Below are 25,385 nucleotides of genomic sequence, written 5' to 3'. Positions count from 1 at the left end.
ATCAATAGCATCATTTAAATATATTTTTAGTTTATTTATTATTTATTTTTATACTATTTAATACATAAATATTAAGTATTTAAAGAAATATATATTTTATGTTTGCTTTTATATAGATTTAGATTTATATATTTAACTATGTATTAAATTATTTAACTATTAAGATTAATATTGAGATATTTTAAATTAGTTAGATTTAGATTAATATATACATTTAAATATGTATTATTTAATTAAGATTAAATAATATATTGAGATATTCTAAATTAGTTAATTACTTTAAAACATTACAAAAAAGATAAATAGCATGCAATACTATGTATTAGATATTTACATTAATGTTAGTTTTTAAGATATATATCTTATATACACACACATTTTTTTAATTAAGGTTTATATATTTAACTATGCATTAATTAAATTAGGTAATTGTTTTTATTAAAAAAATAACAAAAATGATGAATATTTTTTAAATCACTTAAAGCAGTATTTAATTAAATTAATTAGAATTATATATATATATATGTGTGTGTATGTATGTGTGTGTATGTATGTATGTGTATATGTATGTGTATGTGTATGTGTATATGTATATGTGTGTGTGTGTGTGTGTGTGTGTGTGTGTGTGTGTGTGTGTGTGTGTGTGTGTGTGTGTGTGTGTGTATTTTTTGTTAAACATTCGGTTTAACATTTGGTTTCATTCCTAATGTTGTCTTGTGTATTTGCGTGCGTTTGACCTGTCTGAGAGCCTCGATCTCCTCGCTGGCGACCCTCCTCTCGCTGGACGTGTTCTTGAGTTTGGCTTCAGCGGCCTCCAGTCCGGTCTGGAGTTTATCCACCTCTTTGATGACCTGATCTCTCTCGCTCATGATCAGCCTGTATTCGTTTAACACAGAGTCTCTCTCCTCCTTCAGCTTCTCACCATCTTTCACCACCTTCAGCTGCAGAGTCTTATATCGCGTGTTCTCCATCTGGAGCCTATCAGTCTCTCTCTGCAGCTCCTCGTTCTGAGCAGACACCTTATTCAGCTCCTGCTGGAGACTCTCAAACCTGAAAGAGACCAAGATGTCATCCTAAAAGAACCGAAACCACTGAAATGGCTGATTTGGGAAGTGCTATGAAGGCAGCGATGTGAGTACCTCCTGACGGAGCCGCTGTACTGCTGCTGGAAATGCAGCGCAGAGTCTCTCTGCTTTAGCAGGACGTCCTGCTGTTTCTGCAAACGCCGGTTCTCCTCCTCCATCTGCTCCAGGCGGCTCAGATCAGCGTTGTGACTCGCTGTTTTCTCGTTGTAGCGTTTCCTCAGCGTGTCGTACTCTTTCTTCATCCCCTCCAGCTTGTTTAAGGCCGTGTCGTAAAGTTTATTCAGCAGGTCGGAGGAGCCGTTCTCCCTCATGACCTACAGCGAGAGAAAAAACACCTTCAGCTCAGGAGAAACTGAATCCACAACTATATTATTGGGTTGACTAAAGGTTGACTGAGAAAAAACAATATTAAACCAGCTGATGGCGCCACTGAGTCACATCTGTATCAATAGCCAACAATACATTGTATGGGTCAAAATTATAGATTTTCTTTTATGCCAAAAATCATTAGGATATTAAGTAAAGATCATGTTGCATTAAGATACTTTGTACATTTCCTCTTGTAAATATATATCAAAATGTAATTTTTGATTAGTAATATGCATTGCTAAGAACTTCGTTTGGACAATTTTAAAGGCAATTTCTCAGTATTTATTTTTTGCACCCAATTTTCTCAGCCAAATACTGTTGTGTCCTAACAAACCATACATCAATGCTTATTTATTCAGCTTTCAGATGATGTATGAATCTCATTTTCAAAAAATGTATCCTAATGGCTGGTTTTGTGGTCTAGGGTCACATATAAAGATTATTCACAAGGATATGATATGTCATAATTTGATTGGATTATGAAACTAAAAATGATTCCACTGGTAATATTATTTGACCATTTCAGAGGTTTTAAAGATTAGATATAAAATTATATTTCAATGAAAGATCAAGAATATAGCTGATATTATTTTTGTATTATTTATATACTATTATAGTTTGTATTAATATTTTGATATCTTTTATTAATATTTTAAGATATTATTTTATTTCAGTATTAGTTATTTCCTTTAAGTAAATTTAGTATTTAAACTTAAATGTATTAGGTGCATTTAAAAATGATATAATATTTACATATTTATTTAAATATGTATTCAATATTTACATTTATACTTATTTCATTTAAATTTATTATAATTTCATTAGGTTATATTAATTACTTAGTTTTTTTTATTTAAAACAGTTTTATCTTTTTTTTTTAAATATTACCATTTAAGTTTTATTCATTTTTATTAAATAGGTATTTCCATATTTTAAATAATTTTAGTGATTCAACTTATTTTTTTATTTAAGTTTTTCATCTATTTTCTGTTGCATGTCAGCTTTGTCAATTAGCAAAAATGTTTTATAATTTAAGTTTGGTATTATCTATATAAATATATTTTGAATTAGCATTTAGATTTTCAGTTCTCATTATAAATTAGTGATTTTGTTACTATTTTGTTACAAACATTACTATTCAGGTTTTCTTTTTCGTCCTTTTTTTAAGTTGTTTTACTTTTAGTTCAGTTGTAGTTAAATTGTTCCACATTAATGTCAATTAACAAAAATGTTTTTAAAGTTTTAGTTAACACTAATAAACATGGAATATAAATAACATTGGGTTCCATAACTTGCAATACATTTTTTTGTGTCTAAAAGTAATTTGACTAATATGGAAGCCTGTTTTCACCACTGAATAAAAACAAAAGAGTTAAAGGGATAGTTCACCCAAAAATGAAAATTTGATGTTTATCTGCTTACCCCCAATGCATCCAAGATGTAGGTTACTTTGTTTCCTCATAAAAACACAAACGAAGATTTTTAACGAAAACCGGTGCAGTCTGCCAGCCTTATCATTGACCTGGATGGGCACCAGACCTTTAAAAGTAAACAAAAACATGCACAGACAAATCCAAATTACACCCCGCGGCTCGTGACGATACATTGATGTCTTAAGCCACGAAACGATCGGTTTTTGTGAGAAACTGAACATTATTTATATCATTTTTTACCTTTGATACACAGCCACGTCCATCTGTCATGTGCACGAGTTTGGCATCAGTCACGTCAAATGAGCACGCGCTCTGGCGTAGAATACGCAAACGCCGGAAGCGATCTGTCGCATGTATACGACACTCATTGTTTACACAGTGCACAGAGATTGTATGTGTATAGCGGCTATTCAAAATGGTAATTACTCGCGCGTATCCTGATTGTTTAAACCGATTTAAAGCTAAAAGATTACGTTAGTTTGCGCAAACTCATCCGGGACTTTTCACTGATTTCCCCTTACGACGTTTGCGTATTCTACGCCAGAGCGCGTGCTAATGTGACGTGACTGATGCACATGACAGATGGACGTGGCTGTGTATCTAAGGTAAAAAATGATATAAATACTGTTCAGTTTCTCACAAAAACCGATCGTTTCGTGTCTTAGGACATCAATGTATCATCACAAGCCATAGGGTGTAATTTGGATTTGTCTGTGCATATTTTTGTTTACTTTTAAAGGTCTGGTGCCCATCCACTTCCATGATAAGGCTGGCAGACTGCACCGGTTTTCGTTAAAAATATTCGTTTGTGTTTTTCTGAAGAAACAAAGTAACCTACATCTTGGATGCATTGGGGGTAAGCAGATAAACATCAAATTTTCATTTTTGGGTGAACTATCCCTTTAATTGTCTCACAATTCTGAGAAAAAAAGTCTGAATTGCAAGTTTGTATTATACAATTCTGAGGAAAAAAAAAAAGTCAAAAAAGTTGCAATGACCTTTTTCTATTCGGTGACTGGGCTTGGAAATTGGCTTCCATAGGCTAAAGAAGCCCTTTGACATTTCTGTGCATTGGTGTTCATATGAGTTCAAGGATCTTGGATTGTTTCTCGATCCCCTCTTCTCACTATCTTCTCCCTGCTGAAGTCTCTTGTGTGATTTCATAAGCACAAAGACCTTACCTCACCCACCAACTTCTCATCTGCTATGTTCCTCAGCATTATTAATAGATAAAGAGCTTTTCCTTCTCCGAACAGACAGAAATATGGCTGACAGACACAGACAGACAGAGTCATAAACGTGCAGTGACAGCACAAGCATGAACAGGGCGTCTGGTATTGTGCTTACTAACATCATGGACTGTAACCCGACTGCAACCTAGTATTTATTAATATTTTTAAGAATAATAGCTTTAATTTATATTTATAAGATGAAAGTGCCCCTTGAGCTATGTTTCACATTTTCAGGGCTCTATGCTTACTTTTCTTTTTAGGAGCACTTGTGCTTCTAACTTAAAAAATTTAGGAGCACTCAATTTTAGGAGCATCTTCTAAACAATAATCAAAAATTCTATTTAATAATTAGCCTTCCCATTATGAGGTGATATTTGACTCCGTAAAGTGATTTACAGGGAAATTAAAATTGTCATCTTTTATGTTCAAATTAATTTGTACTACAGAGGTGGCACAGAAGAACACAAAAGTGGCTTTTTTCAGACGTTTAATGAGGCTTAAAGGTGGCATGAGTGCAATCAAATTCATAAATTCATGTTGAAATTAATGTTTTAAATATAACATTTTGAGGATAGAAATATTAAATGATTTAAACAACAGGAAAGATACTTTAAAAGTGAAACTTAAACTGCGGTGGTGGTGGTTAATTACTGAATCATTCATTCATTTGATTCATTCAAACGGCTGATTTATTTTGAAATAAAGCAAGTGACTGTCAAAACGCAAGTTTATTCATAAATGAACCACAGAGGTGTTTAAATAGAGATGCGCAGCGGCTCAGTTGTGACTTGTTTCAGACTATTTTTGACAAAGAAATACAGTAAAATTAGGCAATAGTGTTATAGTTAGATAATGTAAGTCACCTAATATTAAATTCTTGATTATTTAACTGTTGTATTAAATCAATATCTCATTTACAAACTCTCTTAAAAATCATTAATAGCCATCAGAAATTCTTGGCCGAAGCAGAAGGCTTTTCTCCCATGTATTTTGCCAATTTTTTTCACCATTGCATAAATTAAATAGGCAAAAATGCTTTTTACAGTTTTGTCTTGCTTTAAAAAATAAAAAATAAATAAATTCAAAAATATTTACTTAACATTGAACATTTTTAACATTCTAGTAGACATAAAAATAAATCAAATAAATGAAATAAGTAAAATAATATTCTTTGGCCATTTTTAAGACCCCCTTCTTGAATCAGGCATTTGTTTTAAATCTACAAATAAATGCAGCCTTGCTGAGCAAAGGAGAATGTTAGAATAAATGTATTAATAGAGTTGTTGAAATGATTGCTAGCATAATTTTTATTTTATTTTACAGAACAACAGTAAAATTGCAATACTAACATTTACGAATGTTGACTTATTTTGGCGGAAACCCACAAGAAGACCTCAGTACTACTTTGTGCTGACATCAGCAGATTTGTGAATGATTGTCATCTTTGGACTATGAACCCTGGCTAAGGAGCTGCTGCAGCGCTGTCAGAAAAAATACAATTGGTGCGTCTATTAGACAACATAACATCTGTAGTTTACTTACTAATGGCCATTTCATGATTTCAACGAAGCTCCCTACACTACACAATCAATCTCTTATTTACACTCTCTAGACTTTATGAAAGGATTTGTGAGTTATGTCTGTGAAACATTACTCAACGTTGCAAAAACACAGAAACCTTTGAAGCTCTCGTGCACCTAAATATATTATGATAAACGCCTGATATTCTGTAATTCATGTGGGTTTTTTCACCTGTTGCTGCTGCAGGCGCATGTCTGCCACCTCGCGCTGGTCATTGTCATGAATACGGCGCAGTTCGTCGCAGGTCTGCTGCAGCTGTGAGTGCTGTTGCAGGAGCTGTGAGTAGTTCTGCTTCATGGCCTCCATCTCGTCCCGCAGCTGAGTCTGTTCACCAACCACACGCCCGTGAAGAGTGCTGAGAGACAGAGAGAGTGGCATGAGTTACTGCATCAGTGAACTGAACAACAAATTAACTCAGTTAAACAGGCCAGATAAAATGATGACAATGGAAAAGAAGAAAATTTGCTGAAAATTAACTTGGATGCTCTGCAGTGAATGGGTGCCGTCAGAATGAGAGTCCAAACACCTCTCTAGTCCATCAGATAACATCTTGAGAAGATAAAAGCTGAAACAAATCCATCTTGAAGAGGTTTTAACTAAAATACGAGTCCGTAATCGATAATAATGCTTCCTCCAGTAAAAAAAAGTGTTGTCTCTCACATCAAAATTCAGGCACATACACTACCAGCCAAAAGATTTTAATGCTCTTTAAAGAAGTCTCTTTTGCTAACCATGCTTGTATTTATTTGATCCAAAGTACAGCAAAAACAGTAAAATTTTGAAATATTATTTTAATTTTAAACAGCTGTTTTCTAAGCGAATTTCTGTTATAATGTCATTTAATCCTGTGATTTTAAAAAGATGAATTTTCAGCATCATTACTCCAGTCTTCAGTGTCACATGATCCTTCAGAATCATTCTAATATGCTTATTTGCTGCTCAAAAAAAAAAAAAAATTGTATTATGTCGCGAACAGCGGAGTAGAATTTTTTCAGGTTTCTTTGATAAATAGAAATCTTTTGCAGCATAATAAATGCCTTTATCATCACCTTTGATCAATTTAAAGCATCCTTGCTAAATAAAAGTATTAATTTCTATCATTTCTTTCCTCCCAAATAAATAAATAAATTAAAAAAAAAATGTATATATACACACTGACTCCAAGTTTTTGGTATAAAGCATAATGCTACAAAAGCTTATTATTTCACATAAATGAATCCTAAAAAAAATGTACTCGATTGTTTTAAATATTGATAATATTAATAAAAATAATAATAAATCCTGAACAGCAAATCTGTTCTGAAGGATCATGTGACACTGAAGACTGCAGTAATGATGCTGAAAATTCAGCTTTGATCACAGAAATAAATTACATGTTAAAATATATTCAAATAGAAACGTTATTTTAAATAGTAAAAGTATTTCAGAACTTTTTTGTTTTTGCTGTACTTCGGATCAAATAAATGCAGGCTTGGTGAGCAGAAGAGATAAAACATAAAAAAAAAAACATTAAAAATCTCAAATCAAAACTTTTGACTGCTAGTGTATTTGTTTAGAGCTGTTTTGGCTTGTAAACGAAGCTTGATCTGTGCAGATTTCTCTCCAGATTCAGATCAGACCACTTTTTCACTGGAGGAAGCGTTATTATGCATTATAGAATCACATTTTATTTAAAAACATCTTGCTGAATTAGTTTCAGCTTTTGTCTTTGAAGATGTTAACTGATGGACTGCAGTGGTGTGGATTATTGTGATGTTTTTATCAGCTGTTTAGATTCTTATTCTGATGGCACCCATTCACTGCAGATGATCCACATTTGACACATTTCTCCAAATCTGATGAAGAAACAAACTCATTTACATCTTGGACGGCCTGAGGATGAGCATATTTCCACATTTCATCATTTGTGAATGCTCACAGAAGGCAATTCAATTCTACATATCAGTAATTTGAAATTATACTGAGGGGAAACAGAATTAAACTAAAGCATTGTGTGATCTCAGATGAAGATGGAGATGGAGATGTCTAATCTGTGCTGTGTGTTTGCTTCACCACCAGATGTTACCTTGACTCACGGCAGCCAATCAGAGTACAGATACAAACCCTACTGTTACCCACCTCTACAGCAACACACAGCGTCTGGTATTTAGTGATTTAAAGAAAGAGTTCAAATGATAAATGTTCTGGATAATCAACTCTACGTGGAAAAATATTTTTATATTTACATATGTAATATATTTTTATATTTACAGTTTTATTTTACATTTAGTAATTGTTATGTGCTTTTACATTTAGCTTTAGTTTAATTTTAATTCAGTTTTAGTTTTAGTAATTTTAGTAAATTATCCTTAACTTATTTTATTACAGTTAGTTGCAAAAGCAACATTTCTAAAAAAAAATTTTGTTAAAATTTTCCATCAAATATATATATTTTAATTTATTTTTATTTTAGTTTTAGCCATTTTTATGAACATCTAATATTTACATTTTATTTTAATTTATTTCAGTTTTATTTCAAATAATTAAAACATTTTTCATTGGTTTAGTTAACAGTAAAAGCAACATTTAAAAAAAAAAAACATTTCCATCAAGTTTTTATATTTTATTTTATTTTATTTCAGTTTTAGCAATTTTTATGAATGTTTTACTATCTAATATTTATATTTTTATTCAGTTTTAGCTTTAGTAATTTTAGTTCTTCTTCAACCTAAACTAAGTTAAAGTTTTGCCTAATATTTATATTTTATTTTAATTTTTTTTTAAATTAATGAAAACTTTTTGTAATGGTTTTAGTTAACAGCAAAAGTAACATTTCAAAGAACAACAAAAAAGGTTACATTTTCCATCAAGTATTTATATTTTAATTTATTTTTATTTCAGTTTTAGCAATTTTTATGAATGTATTTCCATCTAATATAATGTTTAATTTATTTCAGTTTTAGCTTTAGTAAGTTTAGTACTTCAACCTAAACTAAGTTTTTCATCTAATATTTAATTTTTTTGTTTTAGCAATTTTTATGAACGTTTTACCATCTAATATTTATATTTTATTTTATTTTTATTTCAGTTTTAGCTTTAGTAATTTTAGTAATTCTTCAACCTAAACTAAGTTGAAGTTTTTTGTCTAATATTTATATTTTATTTTAATTTATTTCAGTTTTATTTAAATTAATGAAAACATCTTAGTTAACAGTAAAAGTAACATTAAAAAAGTAGTTACAATATTTTTTTAAATACAAGTATTTATATTTTAATTTATTTTTATTTCAGTTTTAGAATTTTTTATGAATGTTTTTCCATCTAATATTTATATTTAATTTTAATTTATTTCAGTTTTTTTTAATTAATGAAAAATTTTGTAAAGGTCTTAGTTAACAGCAAAAGCAACATTTCTAAAAAAAAAAAAAAAAGAAAGTAAGTTAAAATTATTAGTTAAATTATAAGTTAAAAAGTATTTATATTTTAGTTTATTTTTATTTCAGTTTTAGCAATTTTTATGATCGTTTTTCCATCGAATATATACGGTTAGAACACTCACTGGTAGTAATCGGCATCTCTCACGGCCTCCTCACATCTCTTCAGGGTTTTGGTGTGCTGGTTCTGAAGAGACTGCAGGTCCGACATGGCCTTCATGCACTGGAGCTTCAGACGCTCATAATCGTGACCCGGCTTCACACTCGGCCTACAGAAACACAAATATATGCAAAGTCTCACATTGTGCAAAGTCATTTGGTTATTATTTATAATTTGCTATATACAGGTCTATTCAAGGAGATCAAAAACACAGGGTCTTTTTCAGGGTCTGTCAACATTCAGGTGAAGAGACACAAAAACAGTAAAAAGCCTTATGAAATAGTAATGAAAGTAAACATACTTTATTTATACACATAAAGCACTCTGTCCAATCTCACGCTCGCATACAGATAAGAAAAGACGGACTGTCTTGCAGGGTTATAGTGTTTGTAGGATTGAAACTGGCCACAAGAAAGATCTGAAATCTCCAGGTCAGAAAGAAAAACCCTCTTCAATCTCTACACATTTTGTAATAGTTTTAGTTAACAGAAAAAGCAAAATTTCTAAAAAAAAATTAAGTTAAAAATTTATCAAATATTTATATTTATCTATTTTTATTTCAGGTTTAGTTTTAGCATTTTTGGGAATGTTTTTCCATCTTATATTTTAATTTATTTTTATTTAAGTTTTAGTTTTTGTAATTTTAGTACTTCAACCTAAACTAAGTTAAAGTATTTTAATCTAATAATTATATTTTATTTAAATTAATTTCAGTTTTATTTCAATTAATAAAAACATTTTGTAATAGTTTTAGTTAATAGCAAAAGCAACATTTCTATAAAAAAAAAAAAAAAAATTAAATTTAAAATTTATCAAATATTTATATTTTTATTTTAGTTTTAGTTTTTGTAATTTTAGTACTTCAACCTAAACTAAGTTGAAGTTTTTAAAATCTAATATTTATATTTTATTTTAATTAATTTCAGCTTTATTTTAATTAATGAAAACATTTTATAATAGTTTTAGTTAACAGCAGGTTTATTATTGACTAAAACTAAAATACTAGTTAACCAAAACTAAAAAACATAAAAAAAGGTTACTTAAAATAGACACATTTTTTTTACTGAAACTAAAAATATTAAAAACCTAATTTTATTTCAGCTAATTGCCAAGGCAAAAATAACCAAATCTGAAATAAAAAACAACAAATAGACTTAAAAATACTAATAAAAATGTCAAAACACAAAAGAAAATTACTCAAATTAAAATGAAAACTGAAAAAAAAAAATTATATATATATACATACACACATATACATACACATATATATATATATTAGTTGGAAAAACATTCACAAAAATTGCTAAAACTAAAACAAAAATGAAATAAAATAAATATTTTATCAAACATTTTAACTTAAAATATTACAAGTAAAACTGAAATTTTATATATATAATAGTCTATTATATACATATATTTTTTTATTATTATTATTTTTGCAGTAATTATGAAATGCTGCTTTTGCTGTTAACTGAAACTATTACAAAATGTTTTCTATTTTAAGTAACTTTATATAGTTTTTAGTTTTAGTAAAGCTAGTTAACTGTCGAATTTTAGTTTTTTTTCAATAATAACCCTAACCTAAAACTTTTACAAAATGTTTCAATCAGTTGGAATCAAACTGAAATAAATTAAAATGAAATAAATATTAGATGAAAAACCTCAACTTAGTTTAGGTTGAGGAACTCAAATTACTAAAACCGAAATAAAAATAAATTATAATATAGATATTAGTTGGAAAAACATTCCCAAAAATTGCTAAAACTGAAATAAAAATAAAGTAAAATGTAAATATTAAAACAACACAGTGACAGTGACTGTGTTACTGTACCTGCAGTCATCAAAGGTGGTTCCGGGCGAGGAGAGGGCCAGTCGTTTGCGCAGGTCGTCACGTTCGCGCGTCATCTGTCTGAGCTGGAAGATCACCGTCTCCAGTTTCTCACTCATTACATGCTTGTCCAGGTGAGCAGGAGGAGGCGAGGATGCTGGGATAGACAGATATGTGTCAGTAAATCAATTACAAATAATACATTCACATTGTACAATGTATGTACTTTACTACTGAAAAGGGAAATGGTAGGCAGGTGTAGCTGCACAGAGCTTTCAAATGCAGATCTGAAGATGGTAGGCCAGACATGTCAGGTTCATAAACTTTTGCTTTCACTTTGAGATTCAGCTCTGCTGTTCATACAGATGTTATGAATAAACAATGATTTTATCTGGGCCACTGACGACCAGTCCCATATCCCTCACTGAACAAAACAACTGAGCCGTCTGTCTCGTTTTAGACGTCTAATGGACAGAAGCGTCTCTCAGCTGGTGTCTGAGTTCGCTCTGTGTGTTTTTCCCAGTGAGTCCCAGATTTCTGTTTCACACCAGTAGGATGTCAAAAATATGTGCAGCATTGTAAATCACACACCACCACTGTGTTTATGAAAGATGTCTCTTATGCTCAACAATGGTGCATTTATTTGATTAAAAATCCAGTAAAATTGTGAAATAATTATTTTTAATTTAAACAGCTGTTTTCTAAGCGAATATCTGTTAAAATGTACTTCATTTCTGCGATCAAAGCTGAATTTTCAGCATCATTACCGCAGTTTTCAGTGTCACACGATGCTACAGAAATCATTCTAATATGCTGATTTGCTACTTAAAACACATTTCTGATTATTATCAACGTTAAAAACAGTTATTTGCCCAATATTTTTGTGGAAGCCATGAGGCGTTTTCTTTTTTTCGGGTTCACAGAAGAACAGAATTTCAAAAGAACAGCATTTATTTAAAATAGAAATCTTTTCTATTATGTCTTTACTGTCAGTTTTTGAACAATTTAATGTGTCCTTGCTGAATAAAAGTATGTTTTTTTTATTAAAATCTTACTGATCTGAACTTTCGAAAAGTAAATATATAATCCTGATTTAGAAAATAATATAAAATATAAAAAATATATATATTTTATATATAAAATGTAAAAAAATAAATATATACATATTAATTATTGTTTAATACGTTAATAATAAGTAGTAGTAGCAATATTATGATATAAGAAAAATATAATAAATATAAATATAAAACGAATACAATACAAATCGTTTGGTTCTTTATTTTGAAGCCATACGAGTATCCAAGGCTAATAAAAATAGGGTAAAACAAGAAAAAGGTACGTACGATTTTTTTTTTTTATTGTCCAATTTTAATACAAATTCTAATGTCTGCAGACTTAAAACTTTAAAAAAATCTAGGGTTAAAAAAAAAAGTAAAAACACTGTATATAAATATTTATAACAAAAACACTTATATAATAATATTTATAATAATATACACTGCCGTTCAAAGGTTTGGGATCAGTAAGACAATAAAGAAAAAAAAGTAATGTTTCTTATGCTCATCAAGACTGCATTTATTTGATTAAAAAAAAATACAGAAATACAGAAAAAAAACTGTAATATTGCAAAATGTTACTACAATATAAAAGTACATTTTTTTATTTGAATACACTTTAAAATATAATTTATTTCTGTGATGCAAAGCTGAAATTTCATCAGCCATTACTCTGGTCTTTAATGTCACATGATCTTATTCTTATAGGCTGATTTATTATTAGAATTATCAATGTTGGAAACAGTTGTGCTCCCAAATATTTTTTTGAAACTTGCAATACTTTTTTCAGGATTCTTTGATGAATAAAAAGTTAAAAAGAACAGCATTTATTCAAAATATAAACCTTTTCTAACAATTTAAGTATTTGCTATCACTTTTTATCAATTTAGCACATCCTTTGCTGAATAAAAGTAATAATTTCTTTAAAAAAAAGAAAGAATAAAAATGCACTGACCCCAAACTTTTGAACAGTAGTGTATATTGTTAGAAAATATTTCTAATTTAAATAAACGCTGCTCTTTTTAACCTTTTAGTCATCAAAGAATACTGAAAAAAAGCATCACAAGTTACACAAAAATAACTGTTTTCAAAATTGATACTAAATCAGTATATTAAAATGATTTCTGAAGGTTAATGTGACACTGAAGACTGGAGTAATGATGCTGAAAATTCAGCTTTGAACACAGAAATAAATCAGATTTTAAATGTATATTAAACTAGAAGAACATTGTTTTATATCGTAATAATATTTCACAATATTACTTTTATGTATTTTTTGACCAAATAAACGCAGCCTTGATGAGCATTAGAAACTTATTTAAAATACATTAAAAATCTTACTGATCCCAATTAAGATTTTTGCACTGTGACATTATTTCCATGACAATTGAATGAAAAAATTGATCAAAAATGACCCTTGCCTAATAAACAAACATGCTGACAAGACTCACCAACACTGCTGAGAGAACTGCTGCTTTCTGAATCCGACGGCATCGCAGACAAAACGCTACACGTGGAACCTGAAACAAACAAACAAACATCAACATTTACTCCAGCATCAGAGACTGAATGAAATCTGAGAGCATCTGTGCAGTCCGGCTGTGTCTCAATCTGTGTGCATCAGTATTTGCTGAACATGATCAAATGCCTGATCCTGTAAACATAGAGACACGTGAATCAAGTTTCAGTGAGCTGGGAGCACGTTAACAATGAGCTGGCCTGGAAATGGCCGACTCCCTGGGCAGGGAACTTACTACACGAGACACACCTGTGAGAACGGTCGGACATCTCTACTTTCTTCTGAAATCAACAGCGCAGTCAAAGACACACAGAGGCCTCCAGCTGTATTTGAGTAACTCGAGCTGGTAATTGGGCTTGAATGGAGACTCGGTTTCTCTCTCAGGACGAATCTGTTTATTTGCTTGTCTTTCTTTCGTTTCACTCCAGAGCAGCCCATATGCTTCATTTATTTAGTTTTGTTAAAATTCAGTTTGAAAATATTACGATTTTTAAATGTTTTTAAAAGAAGCCAAAAGCTGCATTTATTTGATCAAAAACACAGTAAAAATGTAGAAACATTATTACAATTTGCAATGGCCGTTTTAAATGTTAATATCTGTTCAAATGTAATTTATGTGATGCAAAGCTGAATTTTCAGCATCATTACTCTAGTCTTCAGTGTCACATGATCCTTCAGAAATTCATTATAATATGCTGATTTAATGCTTGATTATTATTGGCTCTCAGTTATTAATAAGGTTTCTTCTTATTATAGAAGTCAAAGATGAAAAAGGGTTTAAGCATAAAAACAATAAGTGTAATGCTGCTAAAAAAAAATATTTTAAAGTTTTCGCTTTAATTGAATTGCATTTTTGTTTTTGTTGTTCTGAGCAAAAAATAAATATCATACATTTTTCCCTAATTTACAGAAATTTACAATCTTGTCAGGCATATTTACAACAAAACTCTATTTATGACATATTAAAAGACGAATTACTTTCACCCCAGACAATAATTAGTTCTAATTCTACATTTTTTTAAATTTGCCACTATCCTAGGTTTTGCCTGTTTGTCCGTGAGAATTGTTTTAGTCATTTAAAATAAAAATAAAGTACATGCTCCCTTTTTTTTTTTAATATTTTAATATGTACAAGTCAGAATAAGCATGTTGTTTGAATTTTTACATAAATATTGTGTTACACTGAATGACAATGTAACATTATTTCAACCCAAATTCTGACATTTTTTTGTCCAAAAACATATTTGAAACCTTAAAAGTAACACTTTCATTTAATGTGCTTTCTATGGACCATGATTCCTGCAAACGTTATGAAGCAGCACAAGTATTTTCAACAATGAAAATAATCATAAATGTTTCTTAAGCAGCAAATAAGTATATTAGAATGATTTCTGGAAGATCATTGACACTGAAGTCATGACTAGATGCTGAAAATTCAGCTTTGATCACAGAAATAAATTAAATTTGAACAGACATTCACATAGAAAATAGTTGTTTTAAATTGTAATAATAATTTAAATTTTTTTATGTATTTGTGCTATTAAATGCAGCCTTGATGAGCAGAAAAGACATTTTTGAATGTTAGTGCACATTTAATAATAATAATAATTATTATTATTATTATAATTTATGTTTTAGTAAATTATTATTTAATTCTCAATTTTCCTTAAAACTAAAAAGTAATTTCAATATTATAATTTGATACTTTGAATTTATTTATTTATTTTTTACATATTAATTTACATTTTAATTTGAGTTAAAGATTTAGTAATTTGTGTTTTTACTAGATTTAGTAATTTAGTAAGTTGTGTTTTTTAAAATCAGCATGATATTTTAGTTTTAATAATTTTAGTACATTAGTAAGTTAAGTAAGTTAAATTAAATGAAACTGACAATTATAATTATAGAATATAATTAATAGAATATTAAAAAGTAATGGATTTATTTTAAACCATTTTAAATTAAAACAATATTAAAATAATTTCTACTATACTTCTGAGCACATAAATGCAGCCTCGAGCAAAAGAGATATAAATAAATTTAAAAATCATAGTACTGTACATTTCCATAAATTAAAGCTAGTGGCGTTCAATGTCGTTTTGGACCCCACTGACTTTCACTATACGGACAAAACATTTTTAAAACATTGTTTTAGTTCTGCAGATGAAAGAACGTCATAAAAGATCAGAGTTTTGACTGCCAGCACTGTGATGTCTCTACAGCGCGGCGGGTTTTGTTTACCCAGCACTATCAGACACGTCCTGATCCGGTCTGATGCGCCGTCCACCTGCTGCCACCCATGAGACGGCCACAGAATTAGCTCTAATCAACTATTGTTCGCACACACGCTGGAAACACCACTGAATATTTACTAATAATCATTCAGTGCACCACTGCACCATGGTACGGCCAATTATATGTAAGGTTTGGTGATGGAAAAAGAAACACGCACTGGAAGTACCATAGTAATACAAGATTTGGATTTACTCAGAGGTTTCATTCCTAACACACCCATGCGGAATGGTGTTAAAATATGCAGGGATATAATTAATATATCAGAGTTAATTAACACCTGAAGTTAATTACGTTCATCATGTTGGAGAGGTGTGACACAGCTCAGTGTTACTATAGAGACCGACCCATACAGAGGCTGAGAGGAACTGGGTCAACAGACGGGAAAACAAGCAGACTGTGATGTGATGCTGAACACGTGCAAAATATTGACTTATTAAAGTCTGATACTAAATGGACTCACCAGAGTCTGATTCTGAATCTAATTTCAGTAGTTGGTTTCAAACAATGTTGGGGGTAACACAATCAGATTGCTTTTTTCAAGTTAACTAGTAAAGTAACACATTACTTTTTCATTTACAAGAAAATATCAGAGTTACTTTTTCAAAAAAGTAACACCAGTTACATTTTGTTTCCTTTATGTATTTAATCCCATTTCATTTCATTTCAATGTCTTTGCTGCTGACTTTTGTTGATCCAATTCAACCATGCTAATAAGCAAAAACTACTTTTGATTAACTAGATTTTTTTTTTCTTACAGTTCTACTGTACAGATGTGAATTTGCTTTTCCATCAGCCTTAGGCTTATTCATTTCACTTTTTGGTGTGAAAGGGCTTTTACATTTGCTAAAAATCAAACTTTTTATATTAAAATCAAACAAGCAAGCCCTGCCCAGATTTAAAAAGTAACGCAAAATTAATGTAACGCATTACTTTCCATAAAAAGTAACTAAGTAGCGTAATTGGATACTTTTTTAGGGAGTAACGCAATATTGTAATGCATAACTTTTAAAAGTAACTTTCCCTAACACTGGTTCCAAAGCTAGTAAAATTTCATGGGTCTCAGTTTCAAACCTTTGGAACGATTTTATTTAAACATTTAAAAAGATATTAAATAAATTAAATCAGTGCCGTTATTGTTAACTACAACTAAAACTATTTTTAAAAAATGTTATTGAGTAAAATACCACTGAAATGAAACAAAATATAAATATCAGACGGAAAATTTCAATTATAAATGTTGCCTTGACCAAAAACTAAAAATGAAATTAAAACTTAAATTTTAAATACAAAAACTAATAAAACTGACAAAAGCACATAACAACATTACTAATAAATAAAACTAATTAAAATGTGTATAAATATAATGTAAATATATACAATAATTTATATAAAATACAAAAAATAAAAATAAATGCCAATTTAAAATATTAATAAAAAATATAATATAAATAATACTAAAATAATGGGGTAAACTGTGATGCTTATAATAACACTAATAAGTAAATAAATCTTTAAAAGATTGGCAAGCAGCCTTCAAATGTTTTTTTTTTTTCAATTAAGCAAACATGCTTTAGTAATAAAACAAAAAATAAAGGTGTATTAGTCTGCATTTACACCCCAAAATGTCATGTGACCCTTGTAAATAGCATGTGTATATTTGTAGCAATAGCCAAAAATACACTGTATGGGCCAAAAATCATTAGGATATTAAGTATATATCATGTTCCATGAAGATATTTTGTAAATATCCCACCGCGAACATATCAAAACTTAATTTTTGATTAATCATATGCATTGCCAAGAACTTCATCTTGACAACTTTAAAGGTGATTTTCTCAATATTTTAATTTGTTTGCTCCCTCAGATTCTACATTTTCAAATAGTTGTGTCCCAGCCAAATATTGTTCTATCCTAACAAACCATTAGGGGTGGCACGGTTCACAAAACCCACGGTTCGGTTTGTATCACGGTTTTAGGGTCACGGTTTCCGGTTGGTCGTTGTTGTTATTTTTTTCTTTTAATCTTTAACACTCCAGAAATGTACTTCAGCATATGATATACAGCTTAATTATCCACAATTTAGGATACAGTATTAAAAAAGTTATATCATGTAATCATGCATGAACTGAATTTGACTTGACTTTAAGCACATTATTGGGACAATCTCTGAGGAAAGCTAGGAGAGATTTCATCAATGTCTTCTCTCTTGATACAGCAAGAGAGAAGACATTGATGACATGCTTTTCATTTATTTGGCAATAACAGGAGAATGTGTATTGCTATCTCTACAGGAATTTGTGCTTTTTTTGCACATAAAGATTGAACTGAAGAATTAACTTGCATTTATCAAAGAGCCACCTTCAGTGTAGCTCTTACAAAAATAGTATCTTTTAAAAGAAAAAGAGAGGAACTCTTTAAGCTCTGTCTTTTAAACAAGTGATTGGTTGGTTCATGTCATATGACCTGCGGTGCGCTTGCGGCATACTGAAAAGTTGAGATGTTTTTATCTTGATGCGGCGCAGACGCGCCTGGAAAAAACGAGCGCGTCGCTTCCATTATGAGCGTGCATACCGCGTGTCCACATTTGAAATAACGAACATGAGCTCGCAAAAGACGCTACATGTGAACGGCCCCTTATACGACGCTGGCGCATCCTCCAACTCCGGGCAGCCTTCCTTATCTCTCCAACTTCCCATTTCTACACGTGACGTAACCTGCAGCACACCACTTTTACTGTTTGTATGTCCACACACAACTCTTATTTCGTGCAAAAAGGACACTCACTATGTGCACGAGGCTACATTGCGCATGCGTTGAGACGAGCGAACCAAACGGTTCGTTTTTTTTCCATGTACCGTGCCACCCCTACAAACCATGCATCATTAGAAAGCTTATTTATATTTTTTTTAATTTACCCTTATGACTGGTTTTGTGGTCCAGGGTCACACATCTAAACTACTTTTATGACGCGAAAACTATTCCTTTAAGCCATCAGCCTTGATAAACTGAACACTGTTTATTCATCTTATGACCTTTTACAATAAAATATTAGTCAGCTGCGATGTTTCACACTCCAAACAACAGAGAGAACAAGTCAATAAAGACTGTAAATATTCTGACTATAATAGAAAACCATCATTCTGTGTGTGTGTGTGTGTCCCGTCTGGCATTTAAACAGAGTGCATGAAGCTTGGCAAGTACGGACCATAAACTGGACTTCTATTTAATTCTCTCCCACTCACACAGCTGTGAGCCGGACAACGGAAACTTGGACCTGACAGAGAAAGGCGCTCAATCTGTTGAGCCCTCTCTGTGTGTGCCAGACGGCATGCTGGGTAGAATCTCAGTGTCCTTCATTACTCACAGCCCTGAGAAACTGACCCCTCTATATCAGCGACTGGACAGAGCCGTGACAGCTCATCTCTCCAGACCAACTCTACACTCGGCTTCCACATGGGGCTTCATTACAGGTCATCTTCATCAGCCCCAGACTAATTCACTGATAGGACTGGAGTTCAGAAGCACCACAGCATTACCAACAAATAGTTTTCATAGTGGATCCTCTGGAGTGAATGGGTGCCGTCAGAATGAGAGTTCAAACAGCTGATAAAAACATCACAATAATCCACAAGCAATCCACACCACTCCAGTCCATCCGTTAACATCAAGATGTTTTTAACTAAAATACAAGTCCATAAAAAAGTGAAAAAGTGGTCTGGTCTGAATCAGGAGAGAAATCTGCACAGATCCAGAGTATTTACAAGCCAAAACAGCTCTAAACAACAGAAGACAAACTTCAAAAGACTCCAGATCACTGGAGGAAGCGTTATTATTAGGGATGTAATGGTATTATCAATATTGTAGTATCGCAATAGCAAAACTATCTGGATATCATTGTTGTCACATGATGATATGAAACGATAGGTCTTCCGGGGAAAAACATGTAGTTTTAAAAATAAATTCAAACTTCTTATTCTAACATAAACGGTTGTGTTTGGGGTCATTATGCTTTGGGACAGTATCTGTCAAACAAACTAAAAGCGAAAGCACAATATGGCTTAATCCCTTCATCAAGCCGTTTCACCGTGCTTCGTTCAGACGATCAACTTTTGATCTGGTGTTTTCTACACCTCAAAACGGCTCAGTTCCCAGTAAACTCAGTAAACTAATTTATTGCATGTGCTGTGAGTTTAGCGAGCTTTTGGGAACACAACGGCCACCAGTATCGCTTCATTTTCGTGACAGATGATTACATCATTTCATTAGATTTGTAGTGAGACTCGTTTTTGTAAGCTTGTTTTCACTGAAGCTGGAGGTTTCTGTCAAAATAAAAGCTTAAAAGTGTAGTATTAATTGCTGACAGCTAGCGGTTTAAATGGGCAACGAAACTGCAGTCCAAATTAGGAAAGAAGTATTGACATTTCTTTACTGTAGTGTAAAGCAAAAACAATATTCCTATCAAATTTTCATTTTCATTTAATTTACAGTGCAACTGTTTTACAATATATGGCTATTAATTTCATAGGAATAACAAAAATATAAAATTGTTGTTATTACCTATTATTCTATTATCATGTGACCCTGGACCACAAAACCAGTCGTTAGGGTCAATTATTTGAAACTGAGATTTATAAATGTGAATAAATCTGAATAAGCTTTCCATTTATGTATGGTTTGTTAGAATAGGACGTTTGGCTGAGATACAACCATTTGAAAATCTAGAATCAAGGTGCAAAAAAAATCTAAATACTGAGAAAATCTCCTTTAAAGTTGTCCAAATGAAATTCTTAGCAATGCATATTGCTAATCAAAAATTACATTCTGACATATTTACAGTAGGAAATTTACTAAGTATCTTCATGGAACATGATCTTTACTTAATATCCTAATGATTTTTGGCATAAAAGAAAAATCGATCATTTGACCCATGCAATACCTATGCAACTTAAGACTGGTTTTGTGGTCCAGGTTTGCATATTCTAATTTGTTTCGCTTCCTAAAACACCAGTGTAAATTAGACTGAAATAAAAAGAGTTGAGGGGTTGAGTCCCCTTTTAAAGATCAGGTACAAGTCAATTCGCTTTTTTTTCCTATCTTAAGTTATTTAAGTTTTAAATATCGTATCATGAACTCCATATCAAGATATTCTTCCTATCGTAAGACTTTGATATTGTTACATCACTAGTTATTATGGATTATGGACTCAGATTTTAGTTAAAAACATCTTAACAATGAATTTTTATTTCAGCGTTTGTCTTCTCAAGATGTTAAATGATAGACTGGTAGTGTGGATTATTGTGATGTTTTTATCAGCTGTTTGGACTCTTATTCTGACGGCACCCATTCACTCCAGAGGAAGTAATGGAATGACACTTTTCTCCAAATCTGATGAAGAAACTGACTTCTGGAGCATGGTAGTTGCACTCTATAAGGCTTTTATATAATTAAGGCGGTCAGCTGACCTACTACGGACACAATCACTCAGGACCCTATTTTTTTAATTGATCGAAGCACAGTTGATATAGCCCAGAGCAACGGGACACATCAGCGAGAGCGGAAATGATCAGAGACTCTGATAAATTAAGCTAAACAGCCCCCCACTGAGGTTTATATTGACGACCATCATAGATCTCTAACTTGTCTGATTGATCAGCAACGCTCCATTTAACAGACAGACTCTAAATGACTCTTTCTTTCAGTCTGTCTGGAGCGGGTCCACTGGTGCAATATTACTTGCATGTGTTTCTGTGTCATCCAATCAGATTCCGGTAACATGGCTTTAATGGCTTTCTAGGTAATGTTATTTGATCCAGCTTTAAGCAGTATTATTTTATAGTCGGCAGCTATTTCTGGCTTACGGCTAAATCCCTGCACGTCTGATGAGTTTTTCTGGCTACAGGAATCTTGGAAACATCTGTAACACATTTACTGTACGATGTTTCGTGCGGCAGATTTACACAACAGGTCAGTCGCGGCTTTATAAAGCTTTACGCACCGGCGGGTCTGTGTTTTCTAGACGGAAACACATGAGCTGAACATCTCAGCATCTGTCTGACCACATCCAGCGCATCGCAGACCACAGAGCACACGCCAAACCGCTCTATTCAAAGAATGAAGCCTTCTGACATTCTTACCTAAATATAATATACAACACCTACACTCAATGATCTGAAACATTACATGTGGTTACAACCTGATTTGAAATGATAAACTCCATCTAAAACTGTTTTAAACATTATTATAAACATAATTCATGCATGATAGTTTATTATTCATGCAGTTTTTATTTGTTTATATATAACTATAATATTATATTAATAATAATATTTGCACTTCAAAATTGAGAGTACTGCAAAAAATGAAGGCACCTTAGAGATAGACAGACAGATAGCTGAAAAAGTTAAATAATTAAATTACATGTGAAGCATGATAGATAGATAGATAGATAGATAGATAGATAGATAGATAGATAGATAGATAGATAGATAAAAAAAAGTTATTAAATATTCAAATTACATGTGTTATATATTATTATAGGCACATATGAGCATTAATATCCGTTCTATATGTGACCACAAAACCAGACCACAAAACCAGTCTTATGTTTGTAGCAACAGCCAAAAATACACTGTATGGGTCAAAATGATAGATTTTTCTTTTATGCCAAAAATCATTAGGATATTAAGTAAATATTTTGTAAATTTCCTACTGTATTAAAAAAAACGTGATTTCTGAATAGTAATATGCATTGAGAAAATTGCCTTTAAAATTGTTCAAATTAAGTTCTTAGCAATGTTTAGATTTTTTTGCACCCTCAGATTTCAGATTCCAATATTTAGGCTAAATATTGTCCTATCCTAACAAACAATACATCAATGGGCAGCTTATTTATCCACCTTTCATTTGAAAAAAAAAATGTCCCTTATGACTGGTTTTGTTGTCCAGGGTCACATATTATGCTAGCAGTATTATTGGTTCACGTATTGTTTACAATGTATTGTTGGTCCTGTCAGAAACTAGGTTAAACGACACTTCTCCCCACTGCTGGAACGACAACAAACTAAACTAGGGTACACTAAACTAACGTGGTTTGACTAGCAAACTTTTCTAGAACGTTCTGAAAGTTTTCCCTCTCGGCTAGCCGAAGCTGAGTGGAGGTTTTACCCGAGTTGTGGTGGTTCTCCACAGGCAGCAGAGCGCTGAGCAGCACCGGCTGGGTTTTCTCCAGAGCCCAGCAGAACTCCTGGAAGTGATCCCTCTCCTTCTTCTCCACCAGCGTCTTGAGGAGCAGATAGACTTTCTCGGCGCTGCTGGAGCAGTTCGTGTCGATCTCGGCGCGCTCGGTCGGGCTCAGGCTGCCTGACTGGGCCAGCAGCTCCAGAACCCGATCCACATCTGTGAGGGACTCCGACAACTTTTGCTGGCACTGCTCTAACAACTCTTTGTGCTTGGGATCCATCACAGCCGGTCCGGCCGCTACAGAACGACACAAAGCGCTGAAAACAACGAAGCTCCTGTTAAAGAGTTTTTTGTGTCAAATTGAAAGAAACAAGAAGCCATATTTGCGACTTTAGGAGACTCCAACGGTTTTTTTTCCTTCTTCTTCTTCGGCTCCGAAGAGTCTCACATCTTTGCCAGCCCTCAGTTTCAGATCGTTGGACGCTGGTGTGACGCAACTCGCAAGTTTAACCCGATTTCGATCATTTTAGATTTGTTATAAAGTTTGACAGTTTATCACAAATTATCGCCGTAACTCCAGTGATCTGAGGCGCGGCGGAGCTCCGCCATGACTCCACAACTCCGCAGCTGCTATCATCTGCCAATCAAAGGCCAGCAGCGGGAGGGGAACGGAGGACGGGGCGGGGCTTCCGCCTGCCAATCAAACCGGTTCAACGAGAGGGGAACGAGATAGGGGCGGGGCTGCTACGTGCCACTCAAACCAGTTAAATGGGAAGGGAACCAGAGAGGGGCGGGGCTTCCGATCAAACACACCTAGGCGTTCTCTATTGAGATTACCAATTTACAGATGAGTACAAAGTCACAAAACAGCTTATTTTTTTTGTTTTGTTTATATGGTTTTCCTGTAATGGTATACTTTTGGATAATGACGTCATATATAACCTAAAAAAATAAACGAAAAAAAGTTGCACATTGCATGAATAAAATATTGCATCCGAATGTGTTATTTTAGTGTGATTTTACATTAAATGTCTGATTAATAATTCTTATAATTTTATGAAAGAAAAACAAAACTAGTTAAGATTTCGAATATGAAAAAAAAATTATGTTTGTACTGTTAAAATTTCGTTGTATTATCAATATATTTTTAAATATTAAAATATGTGACCCTGGACCACAAAATAAGGGTCAGTTTTTTGAAATTGAGAATTATACATCATCTGACTGCTGAATAAATAAACTTTCCATTGATGTATGGTTTGTTATTAGGACAATATTTGGCTGAGATACAACTTTTTGAAAATTTGCAATCTGAGGGTGCAAAAAAAAAATCTAAATATTAAGGAAATCATCTTTAAAGTTGTCCAAATGAAGTTCTTAGCAATGCATATCACTAATCAAAAATTAAGTTTCGATATATTTACGGTAGGAAATTTACAAAATATGTTAATGGACATGATTTTTACTTGCATAAAAGAAAAATCTATAATTTTGACCCAAATTTGGGCTATAGCTACAAACATACCTGTGCTACTTGACAAGTTTTGTGGTCAAGGGTCACATAAATGTGTTTATAAGGCATATATGTAAATTTTGACCTATATTCCTGTCGTTGAATACACTAAAAATCAAGTTCAAAATCAGAAAACAAAGCGACCAAAACACACAAAAATACTCAAAAACACATTTTGTTTCCTGTTGCTCTGTATTTTCGAATTGAATTTGTTTGTGGCTTAAACAGTACCAGATCATAAAGCACAGAATATAATATTATAATTATGACTCTGATAATGTTTGATTTTGCATTGTTAACTCTGTGTAATGTGTAACCTGAAGGCTGCATGTGCTGCTCATCTACATCCTCCATCACGAACACAGACAATAAAACACAAGCACTCAGCTCATATTCAACAGTGCTGCTACAACAAAGATTTTAAGGAAGTATTTGAACTTCAGAAATATACTCACTGCATTGAGCTTTAATTAATAGGATGAAAAAAAAGAGCTAAAGCAGAGAGATTTTTTAGAAATTTGTAAAATAACATTTTTCTGTTCTGTAATTTGATTTCCCTCCGAAATGATGTCACTTCCTGTAGGGCGATGTCATTGAGGAACTGTAAAAGGATTTTACAAAAGAAAAGACAAACAGGAAAGAAAGTGATGTTAAGGAAACAGGAAATTGATCAACAAATTAAACAATATTCCGCATAATGTTATTTTAGACTCTGGGAAGCTG

General features: G+C 32.1%; 1 protein-coding gene across 1 annotated transcript in view; it reads right to left on the bottom strand.

Annotated features, from left to right (window-relative positions):
• Positions 1–23,429, bottom strand: part of dlg5b.1 (discs, large homolog 5b (Drosophila), tandem duplicate 1) — a 48,589-nt gene extending 25,160 nt beyond the window's left edge. The window contains 7 exon segments of the mRNA XM_073827977.1: positions 738–1,050; positions 1,140–1,399; positions 5,872–6,055; positions 9,239–9,382; positions 11,105–11,258; positions 13,599–13,676; positions 23,135–23,429. Coding sequence (XP_073684078.1) covers positions 738–1,050; positions 1,140–1,399; positions 5,872–6,055; positions 9,239–9,382; positions 11,105–11,258; positions 13,599–13,676; positions 23,135–23,429 — 1,428 coding nt within the window.
• Positions 23,430–25,385: the final 1,956 nt, after the last annotated feature.

Source organism: Garra rufa, chromosome 22 (assembly GCF_049309525.1).
Source record: "Garra rufa chromosome 22, GarRuf1.0, whole genome shotgun sequence".
NCBI classification, from domain to species: Eukaryota; Metazoa; Chordata; class Actinopteri; order Cypriniformes; family Cyprinidae; genus Garra; species Garra rufa.
Note: the sequence above shows the minus strand (reverse complement) of the source record. Positions and strands in the feature narration are given on the sequence as shown.